This window comes from Paramisgurnus dabryanus, chromosome 21 (assembly GCF_030506205.2).
Source record: "Paramisgurnus dabryanus chromosome 21, PD_genome_1.1, whole genome shotgun sequence".
NCBI lineage: Eukaryota > Metazoa > Chordata > Actinopteri > Cypriniformes > Cobitidae > Paramisgurnus > Paramisgurnus dabryanus.
Window position 1 is genome coordinate 32,634,191 of NC_133357.1, and position 18,332 is coordinate 32,652,522.

Sequence of the window (18,332 nt, forward strand, 5' to 3'; positions counted from 1 at the left end):
AGTTCTGTTTCTGTTTCTAAAATCATCAACTATATGTAATACACTTATCTCCCAATAGCTAGCTTGTACAACCTAATAAATAAATAAATTAATGAATAAACTAAAACCTTTTTTTCGTCAACATTCCAAAACATGGTAAATGTCATTAATACTCTTTAGTAATATGCTGAAACTTTGCATTGGTTGTCGATTGAGTCATGGGGCCCTATTTTAACGATCTGAAACGCAAGTGCGAAGCGCAACGCGCAAGTGAGTTTGTGGGCGGATCTTGGGCGCTGTTGCTATTTTCCCGGCGTGAGTAATAACTCTTGCGCCGGGCGCAAATCAATAAGGGGTTGGTCTGAAGTAGGTTCATTATTCATAGGTGTGGTTTGGGCGTAACGTCAAATAAACCAATCAGAACGCTAGCCAACATTCCCTTTAAACGCAAGGGCGCAAGTTCCATGGCGGGTTGCTATTATTATGACGGATTTACCAGGCGCACGCCAGGAGCGGTTCACAGCCGAGGAGACCGACGTCCTTGTACGGGGGAATCCCACGCTTGCCAGCATAAATCGGGCACGCCGTGTAACGGGAGGTGGATCTGCCTCAGGACTTGACGCCAGCAGAGGACATCGCTGCGTCCACCCTCACCGCTGAAAGGGTTTGGGGGCTTTGAAATCGGACCCAAGAAACGCAAGCAAGGTCCAACCCCAAAGTACTCTTACAAATCAAGTTCATATACATTAAGGTTTCTTATGAAAACATTTTAATTATTATTTACATAAAATAAACGTAATACAGCCACACAACAAACTTATGAAAATATTTTAATCGTTATTTGCATGAGAATAAATAAAAACTATCACCACAATGCTCACCACTATGATTCCCCTTATCTCGTGTATTAATATTTTTAAGTGTAACAATTTATGATTTGCAAAAATAACTGTTGCATCTGTGTAGATTAGATAAGCAAAGTGTATGCGCGTTGTGCACCCTATACATTATGGTCAAGCATGCGCCCTTAAAATAGCATAATGAACAACGCGCAACGCGCCACTGACTTTAAACTTTTTTTTTCTGGTCAGTGGCGCAATTGTTTTTTGAAACTGCAAAATAGCATCAGGGATGGTTTGCCCCGGAACACGCCTCTTTTTTTGCGCTGAACCACCCAGGGAGCGCAAGTTCATTCCCTAGTTTGCCGACGTGCTTCTGTGACGGGAAAAACCCGCTGTGCGCCGGGGCAAAATACGAATGATACATGCGTCACGGACAAAGTCAATTGCGCTGGGTGCAAGATAGAGCCCTTAATTGCCAAATATGGTCGGTTTGCAATTTTGGCCTTTTTCCCATGGCCTTAAAAATAGTATGTCATACAGAACCGCTTGCCACTGTACGTTAGTATTAACGACGACAGTGGGGCCTCTGGCCTTAGTCAAACGAGTTCGGGTTTCTGTTTCTAAAATCATCAACTATATGTAATACCCTTAACCAGCAATAGTTAGCCTGTCCGGAACCGAGCTGACTAAAACCACATTACTGTGTGACACTTGCTTTTTATGTGAACGGCCCCTACGCTAATAAGATTTTGTTTCTCTCTCCCTGTCTCGTCCTTAATCCCGGGACAATAAGACAAACAGATCCAGATCCAGATCCAGCTCCAGTAAATGTGAAAGTCGGCACACCTCTGATCTACTGGCTGTTCTTCAACGTGATGTCCAGCTGATGCCTGACCAAAGACCACCGGCAGAACCCGCTTAATCTCCGCTTAATCTCCTTCCGTTTCAATGTGTATATATATATCTCCCAAGGGTTTTTTCCTCCTAGGACTTTTTTTTACTTCCCCGGCTAAAATTCCGGGGTTTTTTTTTTCTCCTAGGGGGTTTTTCAACCCGGGGAGGCAGCCTTTTTGGGCTTAACTTCTATACGTTACATTAGTAATATGTTTGCTTATAATGTTGATTTATAGCCGCAGCAAATTTAGCTTATAATGTTTTTGCTTATAATGTTGATTTATAGCCGCAGCAAATTTAGCTGCTTGTGCTATCGTGTATTATGTTATGCTATCTGTCGATTTTCTGTGCTTTTCACTACATCTATTATGTAAAGCTGCTTTGATACAATTACCAAATTGTGAAAAGCGCTATATAAATAAAATTGAATTGAATTGAAAATTGAATTGAATATTAGTGGCTTAAACATATGAACCAGAATATGTCTGAGATGCAACTTACTCCATTTTAACTTCTTTGTGGAACTCTACCATAAAACTCGCAATAATGCTGTACTAAATTTCAACAGGAATAAGATTATTTTTGACTAAATCAACTGCATTTTTATTAGATCTTTTGGTCAAAGAGATAAATAGATAAAAAAAACTAGATCGTAACAGAGTTTACTCACTATACACCAGATGACAAAAGACAGCTCAAATTTATGTGGAAAACTGAAGATGGACAGACCCAGGAATGCAAACACACAAGTTTCTGTGGAACCCAAAAAACAAGAGAGAAATACAAATTTTATTGACAATGATCAGAGGATCTCCTTTAATAATTGACTTGTAAATGTACAGAAAGGTACCAACCGCACATGAAGGCTACAGTCCGAAGCGTTTGTTGCATGAGGATCTGAGTGACTGGAGACAAATTATGATGTGTGTAATGAGACATGACGATACCTGAGAACAGAATGGCCATGATACCTACAAACAAACCATATAACGAATTTAACTTCATCAAAATGACAATAAAAATCAACAAATTGTAAACATTATTGAAAGACACAAAAAATAAATGAAAATAGTTTGGCATTAGAGCAAATGTAAGTGGTTTGTGTGTCACAGCAAAACTCCCTATGTTAAGACTTTTGTCAGGACACCACCACATGTTTGCTAGGGTGATTGCTACGAGTAGGCAGATTCTTACTGGTCCCAGTCAAGAGAGGCTACAAGCCAGGTCTCAATTATGCTATAAGTCTCTAGATATGGCTTAGGCTCCTATTTTAAATTAGGTTTGAGGACTTTTTCACGTTTTACCAGGATAAAACGTTTACCAAACATATAGCATACAGCACCTCTTTTGTCTACGTCGCACAAGTTGAGGTGTTGATTTAAAGTAGCAAACCACTAATAAAACAACCTGAGAGTGTAGCCAATCAGTACTTTTGATATTGACAAACTTCCTTACAACAGCCTTCCAGTAGCTGTGTTCAGTGCCTCAAACTCACCAGAAAGTTTGATGCCTTCAGCAAGACCGTACGGCAGGTAGGCAAATATTATCATCATGCCAAATTCTAGTGAGGGAGTCTTCCTCAGGTCAAAGTATTTCAGTGCCTACACACTCTTTCAGAAAATGTAACTCTTAAGGTTTTACACTGCATAAATATAGATTGTTAAAATAAACCTAATTTGTATACACCTTTATATATATTTACATATAGTCACTAAATGACTACACTGTCAGAAATAAAGGTACAAAACTGTACCTTTTCTGTCACTGGGGCTGTACCCTAAGTTTCCGTTTGGTATCTTTACAGGAATACAAAACAGAATGCAATTTTGGGTAGATTACCGTACATTAAGGACCCTACATTGTTAGAAAAAAGTCAAAATATGTACCCTAACTGGGGCAGCACCCTTTAAAAAGGCAATTGTATGGACCATTAGGTACAGATATGTACCGGTAAAAATTTAGTATCAATATGTACTTTTGAGATACTGATATGAATTTTTGAGGTACTAATAAGCTCTCTTTGGTCCCAGAATGTACTTCTGAGGTAATTAAATGAAATCCTTATGTGCAAAGCTGTACTTTTTGAAAGGGTACAGCCCCAGTGACAGAAAAGGTACAGTTTCGTACCTTTATTTCTGAGAGTGTATGCTACAATGTATATGAATATATATATAAATAGTGCTAATAAGTAAGAAAATAAAACAAGGATACAATAGCTGAGATGAGACCAGTGAGTGTGCCCAAAGCAGCTGAGCCAAAGAACATTTTCAGGAAATAGCCGAGGGCCTGCAGGAAGGTCTCCCAGCCAGTTGAGACATCAGAGCCAGCAAACCCTTCAGCAGTACTTCAAGAGCAACAACAAAACATATATAAACAAAAGTCCACAATCTAATAGAAAAACAAAACTTTGGACCAGTCTTCCACTGCACGTAAAATCTGCGTTATCTCTTTCATCTTTTAAAATGAAACTCAAAATGCATCTTTTCTAATTCTGAAGCAAAACAGCGATAAGCAAACATCAGTCACACATCAATGAAAGTTTGTCCTAAATGACAATTCAGATAAACAAATTTCTTGTCAAATTTACCTCACAGGTGTTTAAGATACATTTATGCATTTGGCAGACACTTTTATTCAAAGTGAGTTACATATCATTCAGTCCATTTTCTTAAATCAATATGCGTGTTCTATGGATACCTTTGCATTTCTAACCCAATGCTTTATCATATAAAATACAGGAACGTACAAATTATACCAAGAGAAAAATTGCTGCTTTCTAGAAATACAAACAGCTGTTTCAGTAACGGCATTACCATCTTGGGTGTGCATTATTTTTTAATAATTCAATGGCCCGTTGTCAATAATTCCTTACATATGTCACTGGCATCCGAAAATAACATCAAAATGGAATGCTTTCAGTTTTTTCAATTTTGATTGGTCAAAAATAAAACTGAAATTCGGTTGTTATCCAATTTTTATACATCCAGCTGATAACCCCAACTTTGAGCACAAAAGCTTATTGTTTGAGGCAGATGGCTGTTTGAATAGTTTCTGTATTGCACATATTGGCATGAGTTGCAGTAGTGGCCTAGTACTTGAGGGATATACTTTTATTTGCGTCCATCTCGCGCACAGATGCGCAGCTTTTAAAGTATACTCAACCGCAGCCCACGCGCGGTTCTTATTCAAATTATTACTTAACCAGGCTGTCAGGGCAGCACTGATTTACACTACATTAAAAAATTAGGATAGATGTAGAAAAGTTGCAAATCCAACATTGCAAACAAAGTTTAGAACAAACAACAAGAAAACACAGAACAGGATTAAAACGTTATGGTGATGAAAATGCTCCAAAGCTTTCTGTTCTTGGAAGAAGTGAAAATAAAAGAAGAAAAGATGATTGTGTGTGTGCAAACACTGTCTATTGTCTTTGTGTAATTGTTTGTAGTGGAGTGTCCTGTCTCAATATTTTCTTGCGCATGCGCTTTTGTACTGTCAGCGCTGTCTCAAATTTTAGGCTGCATAAAAATGACATTATGCAGACAGCCCTAGTATACCTTCTGCTTTAGAGAGTCAGACATGCAACCTGAAAGCAGCCCAGTGGAATTTTTTGGCTTAACTTGAAAACTGTACTTAAGTACACTTTTCGAGTATTTATACTTTATTTGAGTATTATTTTTTTAAAACTTGTGAATAGTACTTTTGACTTTAACATCACTAAATTTAAGACAACTATCATACTTTTTACTCCACTACATTTTTCACGTCAAGTAATGCCATTTCAGTTTTTCCAACTTGCTGTTTTCCAGCTCGATTTGAAAGGCCATTTGGCTGTTTTTTTTGCACAAATCTGGCAACCCTGGGATCCCTAAACTTTAAACGTCTGCGCTGTTTGGGAAAAAACCCTCAAGTTTGGTATATTAATGCTTAAAATATTCGCTTTCGTTTTCAACTACTCTCTTCAACGTCATTGCAGTGTTAAGCCAATAGACAGCCTTAAAACAAAGCTGGGTAACACTTTATTTTACAGTGTCTTTGTTACACATGTTACATGTAATTATTATAGTAATAACAGTTAATTATGCATAATTACATGCAACTAATCCTAAACCAAACCCTAATCCTAACCCCAAACCTACAGTAAGTACATGTTGTTGATGATTATTACTTAGTACTTAAATATATAATTACAATGTAACAGTGACTCCTTAAAATAAAGTGTAAACTTAGTTTTTTTTTTAGCCCCTTAGATTCAAGATATTAAAATAGTCGTATCTGTCAAATGGCAAGGTATTAAGTGTAGATTATTAAAATGCACACCTGACCTTTTAAATGTTCTAAATTAACCACCAGAACAATGTCTGGGCTAACCATGGTATAAGAGGAATATTGATTTCGGTCCTTTGAATTATTTGAAAAAAGGAAACACCCGCGGTGTAACAGCATTACCACCTTGGGTGTGCATTATTTTCGAATAATTCAATGTCCCGTCATCAATAATTTCTTAAATATTACACACTTTATTTTATGGTTTAATAAGAATGACAATTTTAAATGTGAAATTGTTAATTTTTAAATTGATTAATCATGTTTTCCATATTTGTAGGTTGCTTTGGCCAAAAGAAGTGTTGTGCGATATGCCTCATTGTGAGATTGTCTTATCTTTAGCCTGTGAGATTGCCGATACACTGGGGGGGCAATGGCAAATTACTTATTTATTTATTCATTCATTTTTACTCATTTAGGACAAAGCTCTTGATTGGTGGACAAAAAAGCTGACTTACTCTAAGGGCAACACTGGCATGACCGCAACCTTCTTTAAACTGATGACATTAATCCAAGCGCATTTAGGTCCGAGCAAGAGTCCAAGACACGCGCATTAAGTCCAGGTGTGTGCAAAAAGGAATCCGTGCACATTACAAGCTCTCTCGCGCAAAGTGAGGAAAAGCATGCAATGCGCATGTTAATGTGAAACGATGATGATGATGATGATGATGATGATGATGATGATGATGATGATGATGATGATAATAATAATAATAACAACAACAACAACCAGCAACTTTTGTCATGAAAGCCCGCTATCAATATCAATATGTCTAACATTCATCGATACACAATACTATCGTATATCAGCACAACCCTGGTGCAGTTTAAAATGGTTTGTACGGACATGTTTTTCCAGAACCACTTTTCTTCTGTGGGATAGAGGCAGATTGGACACCAGTGTTAGCACCCAGATAAGTGGAAAAGAGATTTTGTAAAATATTTGATAAATTAAAATAGAGTTTTGTGGATTCAATAAAACATACTTTGTTAACACAATAGAGACGGCGTCATTTAAGATGCTCTCTCCAAACACCAGCATATTGAGCACAGGATCCACATTAAGGGCATTAAAAATAGCGATAGTGGCAACTGGATCAACAGCTGAGATCAAAGAACCAAATGCAAAACTATAGAGAAAGAACACAAAAGATAAATGCAAGAATAAACACATTTACTTTTTGATTATAAGATATAAGTGTAGAATAATGATTTCTAATGATTTTAGCATAAAACCTTTCTAAAGCCTTTCTAAATATACTGTTTCTCAATGTGGTTAACAAAATACTCAGATGTTGCATAAGGAAACACGAAGAAATTTCTCACCTGTCTGTCATTGTCATCTTGTAAATGACATCAGCCTGTTTAAGAGAGAAAAAAACAGCACAATCATAATTGTTCTTAAATTATAAAAGAGGAACTGTGCTAACTAAACAAACCACTTCTTGGATACCTAAGGTTTACTCAAGATCTTTACATTTTAGCTAGGGGTGGGCGGAATGGCCAAAAATCTATTTCACGGAATGAGTCATTTTATTTCACGGAACGGAATATTTCACGGTATACATGTTTTTCAGTTTATATTGTTTTTTGATGATAAAAATGTACAGAAATACACCACTCACTATAGCTTTTAACTAAATGCTTACCACAGTTTTAAAATATGAGCAATTTAAAGTTAATAATGTTAAAGTGAAAATGCCCAGAACAACAGATAAGTCTTGATTAGACATAACCTTGTTTTTAATTGAGTTATTAATTTTATAGACTATTGAAGCTATAGTATGGCTTCATTGTATTTTGTATTTATGCATACATTACATTAAACATATGCAATATGTAAAATGAACAGGTATAAATATATGCAAAAACCTACAGACAGGATAAATACCTGTATATGAGAGAAGAAGCTCTAGGTATTATAAATGTGACAGGTGCTATGATGTGATGATCATAAAGTTTGTTTTAAGGTCTTGACGCCCTTTACTTTCTATTAGACCATAACATTTGCATCTCCTTCTCGTCTTTCCGATCAAATATGTTTGTATAAGCAAATGGCGCCACAGCAGCGCACGTGTCACAGATATAAACGCGAGTTTTGTCTTAGCTTGCTTAAAGTTCAGAAAACTTTACAACTATTAGCATTATGTGCGAGAAGAACTCTTTGTTTGGCGTTGCAGGCGCAGCTCCTTGCGCTTGCCTAGAGAGACCTCTGCACGTGACGCGAGACCGGCCGGCTGCTGCATGAGGAGAGAGAGAGGGCGCGCGAGAGAGAGAGAGCGCGAGAGTGAGCAAGACAAGAGTCTCGCTGCGTGACCCGCGGTGGATTCACTGGCACTTGTTATTAAAAAATACACAAATAACTCGTTCATTTTTTATAAGTGAACTATTTTACATGTTTCTCGGTCACAGTCAGTCTAACATGCTGGAGGGCAGAGTTAGCCACGGCCACTTATTTGCATTCCGCGGAATAGACGGAAGAGAAAAATCTATTACGTCTGACATTTTATTCCGCGGTAACGGAATATACCGTCATACCGCCCAGCTCTAATTTTAGCTAATGATTAATACAAATAAACATAACAGGCAATAATATCAATCACAATTATATTCTGTGGTATTAATGTTAATGTTGAACTTACTTATTAGTGCCCGAGCACCGAGGAGCAGGCCAGAATGGCCTGCACCGTAGGTTCAAAGCACTATTGTTTTCCTTAGGATTATTATTGGGGCCCGAGCACCGAGGAGCAGGCCACAATGGCCTGCACCGAATGGTGCGAAGCCCTATTGTTTTTGCTCGAATTTATTAGGGCCCAAGCACCGAGGAGCAGGTCAGAATGGCCTGCACCGAAAGGTGCGAAGCCCTATTGTTTTTGCTCGGATAATTATTTTTATTATTAGGGCCCGAGCACCGAGGAGCAGGCCAGAATGGCCTGCACCGAAAGGTGCGAAGCCCTATTGTTTTTGCTCGGATTATTATTTTTAGGGCCCGAGCACCGAGGAGCAGGCCAGAATGGCCTGCACCGAAAGGTGCAAAGCCCTATTGTTTTTGCTCTGATTTATTTATTTATTTATTTTTTTTTACGTTTTGGGGCAATTTGGGGGCCTTAACATACTCAAAAACTCTTGAAAATTGGCAGAGATGTCAGAGTCGTCAGCCGTTAGGACCCGACAAAGGCTGGAACTCGGGCGTGGCAAGGGAGCTCTGTAGCGCCCCCTGTAATGCAAAAACAAACATTGGGGCACAGATTTACGCACATGTACGAGAGTTGGTACGCATAAAGATCTCATAGACACAAACAACTTTCGCCCTCTAACATTTAAGCTCCGCCCAACAGGAAGTCGGCTATTTTGGATTGTTTAAAAAATGCATGCGTTGAACTTTTAAATACTCCTCCTAGATGATGCATGCGATTGACACCAAACGTGGTGAACATGATGTCGAGACATTGGACTTGCTAAATTGCGAAGGGATTTTTTATATCTCGAACGGTGTTGCCATGGCGAGGTGACAAATTTATGGCGAATTCAGAGAAACAGGAAGTGTCTAATATCTAAGGCAAAACATTTCTTATTGTGATGCCATGCGAGGTGTTTGTTCGTCTGAAGATTCCGATCGCATCGATGTGCCTATTGTGACTCCCGGGTATAGCGCCACCACCAGGCGCCAGGAAGTGTGTCAGTCACAAAGCTGGATTTTTTTGACAGTTCCATGCGATGTTCTTTTAAATACTCCTTCTAGGATTTTCATGCGATTGACAGGAGAAGTGGTCAACATGATGCCAAGACGTTGTAGATGATAAATTGCGAAGGGATTTTTGATATCTCAAACGCTGTTCCCATGGCAACCTGTTAAACTTTACTTTCATTTTTAAGGCATATTTAAACCTTACATCTGCATGCGGTAAACTTTTAAATACTCCTCCTGAGGAAGTAATGTGATTGACTCCAGAAGTGGTCAACATATTGCTGAGACAATGTAGATCATAAATTGCAAAGGGATTTTTGATATCTCAAACGCTGTTCCCATGGCAACGTGTCAAACTTTTTACTTTCATTTTGAAGGCATATTTAAGCCTTTCAGTTGATGCCGATGTTCTTTAAAATACTCCTAGGATATTCATGCGATTGACACCAAACATGGTGATCATGATGCCAAGACATTGTAGATGATAAATTGCGAAGGGATTTTTGATATCTCGAACATTGTTCCCATGGCAACGCGTCAAACATTGCTTTCATTTTCCAGCATATTTAAGGCTGACAGTTACATGCTGTGAACCTTTAAATACTCCTCGTATGGGATTCATGCGATTGACACCAGAAGTGGTCAACATGATGCCGAGACATTGTAGATGATAAATTGCAAAGGAATTTTTGACATCTCGAACGCTGTTCCCATGGCAACGCGTCAAAATTTACTCTAATTTCAGGCATGTTTAAGGCTCTTGGCGTGCTTAGTTGAACTTTAAATTTGGCACACCCATCAAAGTTTTCGGCTTTTAAGTGTTGACAATAACGTCAGATAAAGGCGTGTCTATTTAGTGGCTCACTAGCGCCCCCGTTTGTCTAAAATATGGGGTTTCTTTACCTACTGTACCTAAATGGGTCAGTAGCAACATGAAATAGCCCACTGATATTTACCCACTTGATGCCCTTGCCCACCGTGCATCGTTTTCTCGGACGCACCGTGTAGCGGTAAAAAAACGTGCGAGGGCCCGCCATCGCTGCTTGCAGCTATATTTATTAGGGCCCGAGCACCGAGGAGCAGGCCAGAATGGCCTGCACCGAAAGGTGCGAAGCCCTATTGTTTTTGCTCGGATTATTATTAGCGCCTGAGCACCGAGGAGCAGGCCAGAATGGCCTGCACCGAAAGGTGCGAAGCCCTATTGTTTTTGCTCGGATTTATTAGTGCCCGGGCACCGAGGAGCAGGCCAGAATGGCCTGCACCGAAAGGTGCGAAGCCCTATTGTTTTTGCTCGGATTTTTTTTATATTTTTTTTTTTACATTTTGGGGCATTTTGGGTGCCTTAACATACTCGAAAACTCTTGGAATTTGGCACAGACGTCAGAGTCGTCGGCCATTAGGACCTGGCAAAGGCTGGAACTCGGGCGTGGCAGGGGGGCTCTGTAGCGCCCCCTGTAATGCAAAAACAAACATTGTTGCACAGATCGGACAAACATGTACGCACATGTACGAGAGTTGGTACGCATATAGTTCTCATCAACCCGAACAACTTTCGCACTCTAACATTTAAGCTCCGCCCACAAGGTCAGATAAAGGCGTGTCTATTTAGTCAGTGACTAGCGCCCCCGTTTGTCTAAAATATGGGGTTTCTTTTACCTACTGTACCTAAATGGGTCAGTAGCAACATGAAATAGTCCACTGATATTTACCCACTTGATGCACATGCCCACCGTGCATCGTTTTCTCGGAGGCACCGTGTAGCGGTAAAAAAACGTGCGAGGGCCCGCCATCGCTGCTTGCAGCTATATTTAGGGCCCGAGCACCGAGGAGCAGGCCAGAATGGCCTGCACCGTAGGTGCGAAGCCCTATTGTTTTTGCTCGGATTATTATTTTTATTAGGGCTCGAGCACCGAGGAGCAGGCCAGAATGGCCTGCACCGTAGGTGCGAAGCCCTATTGTTTTTGCTCGGATTTATTAGGGCTCGAGCACCGAGGAGCAGGCCAGAATGGCCTGCACCGTAGGTGCGAAGCCCTATTGTTTTTGCTCGGATTACTATTTTTATTAGGGCTCGAGCACCGAGGAGCAGGCCAGAATGGCCTGCACCGTAGGTGCGAAGCCCTATTGTTTTTGCTCGGATTATTATTAGGGCTCGAGCACCGAGGAGCAGGCCAGAATGGCCTGCACCGTAGGTGCGAAGCCCTATTGTTTTTGCTCGGATTTATTATTAGGGCTTGAGCACCGAGGAGCAGGCCAGAATGGCCTGCACCGAAAGGTGCGAAGCCCTATTGTTTTTGCTCGGATTTATTAGGGCCCGAGCACCGAGGAGCAGGCCAGAATGGCCTGCACCGAAAGGTGCGAAGCCCTATTGTTTTTGCTCGGATTTATTATTATTTTTTTTTTTTTTTTTTTTACGTTTCAGGGCAATTTGGGGGCCTTAACATACTCAAAAACTCTTGAAAATTGGCAGAGATGTCAGAGTCGTCGGCCATTAGGACCCGGCAAAGGCTGGAATTCGGGCGTGGTAAGGGAGCTCCGTAGCGCCCCCTGTAATGCAAAAACAAACATTGGGGCACAGATCGGGCAAAAATTTACGCACATGTACGAGAGTTGGTACGCATATAGATCTCATCGACCCGAACAACTTTCACCCTCTAACATTTAAGCTCCGCCCAACAGGAAGTCGGCTATTTTGGATTGTTTAAAAAATGCATGCATTGAACTTTTAAATACTCCTCCTAGAGGATGCATGCGATTGACACCAAACGTGGTAAACATGATGCTGAGACATTGTACTTGCTAAATTGCGAAGGGATTTTTGATATCTCGAACGGTTCTGCCATGGCGAGGCGACGAATTTATGGCGAATTCAGAGAAACAGGAAGTGTCTAATATCTAAGGCAAAAAATATCTTATTGTGATGCCATGCAGGGTGTTTGTTCGTCTGAAGATTCCGATCGCATCGATGTGCCTATTGTGACTCCCGGGTATAGCGCCACCACCAGGCGCCAGGAAGTGTGTCAGTCACAAAGCTGGATTTTTTTGACAGTTCCATGCGATGTTCTTTTAAATACTCCTTCTAGGATTTTCATGAGATTGACACCCGAAGTGGTCAACATGATGCCGAGACATTGTAGATGATAAATTGCGAAGGGATTTTTGATATCTCGAACGCTGTTCCCATGGCAACCTGTCAAGCTTTACTTTCATTTTAAAGGCATATTTAAGCCTTACAGTTCCATGCGATATTCTTTTAAATACTCCTTCTAGGATTTTCATGCGATTGACACAAGAAGTGGTCAACATGATGCCGAGACATTGTAGATGATAAATTGCGAAGGGATTTTTGATATCTCGAACGCTGTTCCCATGGCAACCTGTCAAACTTTACTTTCATTTTAAAGGCATATTTAAGCCTTACAGTTCCATGCGATGCTCTTTTAAATACTCCTTCTAGGATTTTCATGCAATTGACTCCAGAAGTTGTCAACATGATGCTGAGACATTGTAGATGATAAATTGCGAAGGGATTTTTGATATCTCAAACGTTGTTCCCATGGCAACGCGTCAAACTTTGCTTTCATTTTCCAGCATATTTAAGGCTGACAGTTACATGCTGTGAACTTTTGAATACTCCTCGTATGGGATTCATGCGATTGACACCAGAAGTGGTCAACATGATGCTGAGACATTGAAGATGTTAAATTGCAAAGGAATTTTTGACACATCGAACGCTGTTCCCATGGCAACGCGTCAAACTTACTTTTATTTCAGGCATATTTCAGGCTCTTGGCAGCGTAGATTAAGTTTAAATTTGGCACACACATCTGATTTGTCGGCTGTTAAGTGTTGACAAAAACGTCAGATAAAGGCGTGTCTATTTAGTGACTGACTAGCGCCCCCGTTTGTCTAAAATATGGGGTTTCTTTAACCTACTGTACCTAAATGGGTCAGTAGCAACATGAAATAGTACACTGATATATACCCACTTGATGCACATGCCCACCGTGCATCGTTTTCTCGGAGGCACCGGGTAGCGGTAAACAAACGTGCGAGGGCCCGCCATCGCTGCTTGCAGCTATATTTATTATTATTTTTATTTTTTTTTTTATTATTTTTTTTTACGTTTCAGGGCAATTTTGGGGCCTTAACATACTCAAAAACTCTTGAAAATTGGCAGAGATGTCAGAGTCGTCGGCCATTAGGAACCGGCAAAGGCTGTAATTCGGGCGTGGTAAGGGAGCTCTGTAGCGCCCCCTGTAATGCAAAAACAAACATTTGGTCACAGATCGGGCAAAAATTCATGCACATGTACGAGAGTTGGTACGCATATAGATCTCATCGACCCGAACAACTTTCGCCCTCTAACATTTAAGCTCCGCCCAACAGGAAGTCGGCTATTTTGGATTGTTTAAAAAATGCATGCATTGAACTTTTAAATACTCCTCCTAGAGGATGCATGCGATTGACACCAAACGTGGTGAACATGATGTCGAGACATTGGACTTGCTAAATTGCGAAGGGATTTTTGATATCTCGAACGGTGTTGCCATGGCGAGGCGACAAATTTATGGCGAATTCAGAGAAACAGGAAGTGTCTAATATCTAAGGCAAAAAATGTCTTATTGTGATGACACGCGGGGTGTTTGTTCGTCTGAAGATTCCGATCGCATCGATGTGCCTATTGTGACTCCCGGGTATAGCGCCACCACCAGGCGCCAGGAAGTGTGTCAGTCATAAAGCTGGATTTTTTTGACAGTTCCATGCGATGTTCTTTTAAATACTCCTCCTTGGATTTTCATGCGATTGACACGAGAATTGGTCAACATGATGCCAAGACATTGTAGATGATAAATTGCGAAGGGATTTTTGATATCTCAAACGCTGTTCCCATGGCAACCTGTCAAACTTTACTTTCATTTTGAAGGCATATTTAAACCTTACATCTGCGTGTGGTAAACTTTTAAATACTCCTCCTGAGGAAATAATGTGATTGACTCCAGAAGTGGTCAACATAATGCTGAGACATTGTAGATGATGAATTGTGAAGGGATTTTTGATATCTCGAACGCTGTTCCCATGGCAATGCGTCAAACTTTACTTTCATTTTAAAGGCATATTTAAGCCTTTCAGTTGATGCCGATGTTCTTTTAAATACTCCTTCTAGAATAATCATGCAATTGACACCAAAAGTGGTCAACATAATGCCGAGACATAGTAGATGATAAATTGCGAAGGGATTTTTGATATCTCGAACGGTTCTGCCAAGGTGAGCTGACAAATTTATGGCGAAATCAGAGAAACAGGAAGTGTCTAATATCTAAGGCAAAAAATATCTTATTGTGATGCCATGCGGGGTGTTTGTTCGTCTGAAGATTCCGATCGCATCGATGTGCCTATTGTGACTCCCGGGTATAGCGCCACCACCAGGCGCCAGGAAGTGTGTCAGTCACAAAGCTGGATTTTTTTGACAGTTCCATGCAATGTTCTTTTAAATACTCCTTCTAGGATTTTCATGCGATTGACACAAGAAGTGGTCAACATGATGCAGAGACATTGTAGATGATAAATTGCGAAGGGATTTTTGATATCTCGAACGCTGTTCCCGTGGCAACCTGTCAAACTTTACTTTCATTTTAAAGGCATATTTAAGCCTTACAGTTCCATGTGATGCTCTTTTAAATACTCCTCCTAGGATTTTCATGCAATTGACTCCAGAAGTTGTCAACATGATGCTGAGACATTGTAGATGATAAATTGCGAAGGGATTTTTGATATCTCAAACGTTGTTCCCATGGCAACACGTCAAACTTTGCTTTCATTTTCCAGCATATTTAAGGCTGACAGTTACATGCTGTGAACTTTTGAATACTCCTCATATGGGATTCATGCAATTGACACCAGAAGTGGTCAACATGATGCTGAGACATTGAAGATGTTAAATTGCAAAGGAATTTTTGACACATCGAACGCTGTTCCCATGGCAACGCGTCAAACTTACTTTTATTTCAGGCATATTTCAGGCTCTTGGCAGCGTAGATTAAGTTTAAATTTGGCACACACATCTGATTTGTCGGCTGTTAAGTGTTGACAAAAACGTCAGATAAAGGCGTGTCTATTTAGTGACTGACTAGCGCCCCTGTTTGTCTAAAATATAGGGTTTCTTTAACCTACTGTACCTAAATGGTAGCCTAGAAACCTAGACGCACCCTAGCGGCCGCAAAATATATTTGCTGCCAGGGTTTAGTCTAGGCACTCACAATACACTTAACCGGTCCAAAAACCAAAATTTGGTCAGGCCAATCACATCGTGTGTAGCGTCTGTGGGGCGGGCTTAACATGATGACGACAGAGCTGCAACGGTTCCTACTTGAAAACAGAGAATGGCTGCTGCTGCTGGCGAACAGCTATCTTTTGGAGGACTTAGACTTATGTTTTTCTTTGAGAGAAGAGCAAATAAACCCTACTGAAGTCCTTTTTAAGCAAGAAAGATGTGTTTGGAGTTTTGCCGACTGGTTACGGTAACTACGTCACCTTCTTCGTTGCTCTGATCCGTCATAGCGCTATCCTATTGCGTGCAGAGGCATTTTGAGGGACAACCTTATATCCCGCCCCTTGCATTGAGCCGTTTGTGTGAAGAGTTGCCAGACCTTACATCTTGATGTAGGTCTGGCTAACCAGGCTACCTAAATGGGTCAGTAGCAACATTAAATAGTACACTGATATATACCCACTTGATGCACATGCCCACCGTGCATCGTTTTCTCGGAGGCACCGGGTAGCGGTAAACAAACGTGCGAGGGCCCGCCATCGCTGCTTGCAGCTATATTTAGGGCCCGAGCACCGAGGAGCAGGCCAGAATGGCCTGCACCGAATGGTGCGAAGCCCTATTGTTTTTGCTCGGATTATTAGGGCCCGAGCACCGAGGAGCAGGCCAGAATGGCCTGCACCGAATGGTGCGAAGCCCTATTGTTTTTGCTCGGATTATTAGGGCCCGAGCACCGAGGAGCAGGCCAGAATGGCCTGCACCGAATGGTGCGAAGCCCTATTGTTTTTGCTCGGATTATTATTATTATTATTTTTTTTTTTTAACACTTTTGGCCATTTTGGGTGCCTAAACATACTCGAAAACTCTTGCAATTTGGCACACACGTCAAAGTCGTCCGTCATTGCGACCGGGCAAAGGCTGGAACACGGGCGTGGCACGGGGGCTCTGTAGCGCCCCCTGTAATGCAAAAACAAACATTGTTGCGCAGTTCGGGCAAACATGTACGCACATGTACAAGAGTTGGTACGCATATAGATCTCATCGACCCGAACAACTTTCGCCCTCTAACATTTAAGCTCCGCCCAACAGGAAGTCGGCTATTTTGGATTGTTTAAAAAATGCATGCGTTGAACTTTTAAATACTCCTCCTAGAGGATGCATGCGATTGACACCAAACGTGGTGAACATGATGTCGAGACATTGGACTTGCTAAATTGCGAAGGGATTTTTGATATCTCGAACGGTAATGCCATGGCGAGGCGACAAATTTATGGCGACATCAGAGAAACAGGAAGTGTCTAATATCAAAGGCAAAAAATGTCTTATTGTGATGACACGCGGTGTGTTTGTTCGTCTGAAGATTCCGATCGCATCGATGTGCCTATTGTGACTCCCGGGTATAGCGCCACCACCAGGCGGCAGGAAGTGTGTCAGTCAAAAAGGTGGATTTTTTTTGACAGTTCCATGCGATGTTCTTTTAAATACTCCTCCTACAATGTTTATGCGATTGACACCAAAAGTGGTCAACATGATGCCAAGACATTGTAGATGATAAATTGAGAAGGGATTTTTGATATCTCGAACGCTGTTCCCATGGCAACCTGTCAAACTTTATTTTCATTTTTAAGGAATATTTAAACCTTACAGCTGCAGGCGGTAAACTTTTAAATACTCCTCCAGGAGAAATAATGTGATTGACTCCAGAAGTGGTCAACATAATGCTGAGACATTGTAGATGATAAATTGCGAAGGGATTTTTGATATCTCGAACGCTGTTCCCATGGCAACGCGTCAGATTTTACTTTCATTTTAAAGGCATATTTAAGCCTTTCAGTTGACGCCAATGTTCTTTTAAATACTCCTTCTAGAATATTCATGCGATTGACGCCAGAAGTGGTCAACATGATGCCGAGACATTGTAGATGATAAATTGCAAAGGGATTTTTGATATCTCAAACGCTGTTCCCATGGCAACGCGTCAAACTTTAGTTTCATTTTAAAGGCTTATTTAAGCCTTTCAGTTCATGCCGATGTTCTTTAAAATACTCCTCCTAGGATATTCATGCGATTGACACCAAACGTGGCGATTATGATGCCAAGACATTGTAGATGATAAATTGCAAAGGGATTTTTGATATCTCAAACGCTGTTCCCAGGGATTTTTGATATCTCAAACGCTGTTCCCATGGCAACGTGTCAAACTTTTTACTTTCATTTTGAAGCCATATTTAAGCCTTTCAGTTTATGCCGATGTTCTTTAAAATACTCCTCCTAGGATATTCATGCGATTGACACCAAACGTGGCGATTATGATGCCAAGACATTGTAGATGATAAAT

General features: G+C 40.7%; 1 protein-coding gene across 3 annotated transcripts in view; it reads right to left on the reverse strand.

The window, feature by feature from the left end:
- Positions 1–18,332, reverse strand: part of slc9a8 (solute carrier family 9 member 8) — a 325,111-nt gene that overhangs the window by 29,556 nt on the left and 277,223 nt on the right. For all 3 annotated transcript variants that reach the window (XM_065282599.2, XM_065282598.2, XM_073813043.1), the window contains 6 exons: positions 7,368–7,402; positions 7,028–7,171; positions 3,927–4,059; positions 3,211–3,316; positions 2,570–2,686; positions 2,386–2,468 (listed from right to left, as the gene is read on the reverse strand). In XM_065282599.2, coding sequence (XP_065138671.1) covers positions 2,386–2,468; positions 2,570–2,686; positions 3,211–3,316; positions 3,927–4,059; positions 7,028–7,171; positions 7,368–7,402 — 618 coding nt within the window. The remainder of the gene's footprint in view (positions 1–2,385; positions 2,469–2,569; positions 2,687–3,210; positions 3,317–3,926; positions 4,060–7,027; positions 7,172–7,367; positions 7,403–18,332) is intronic.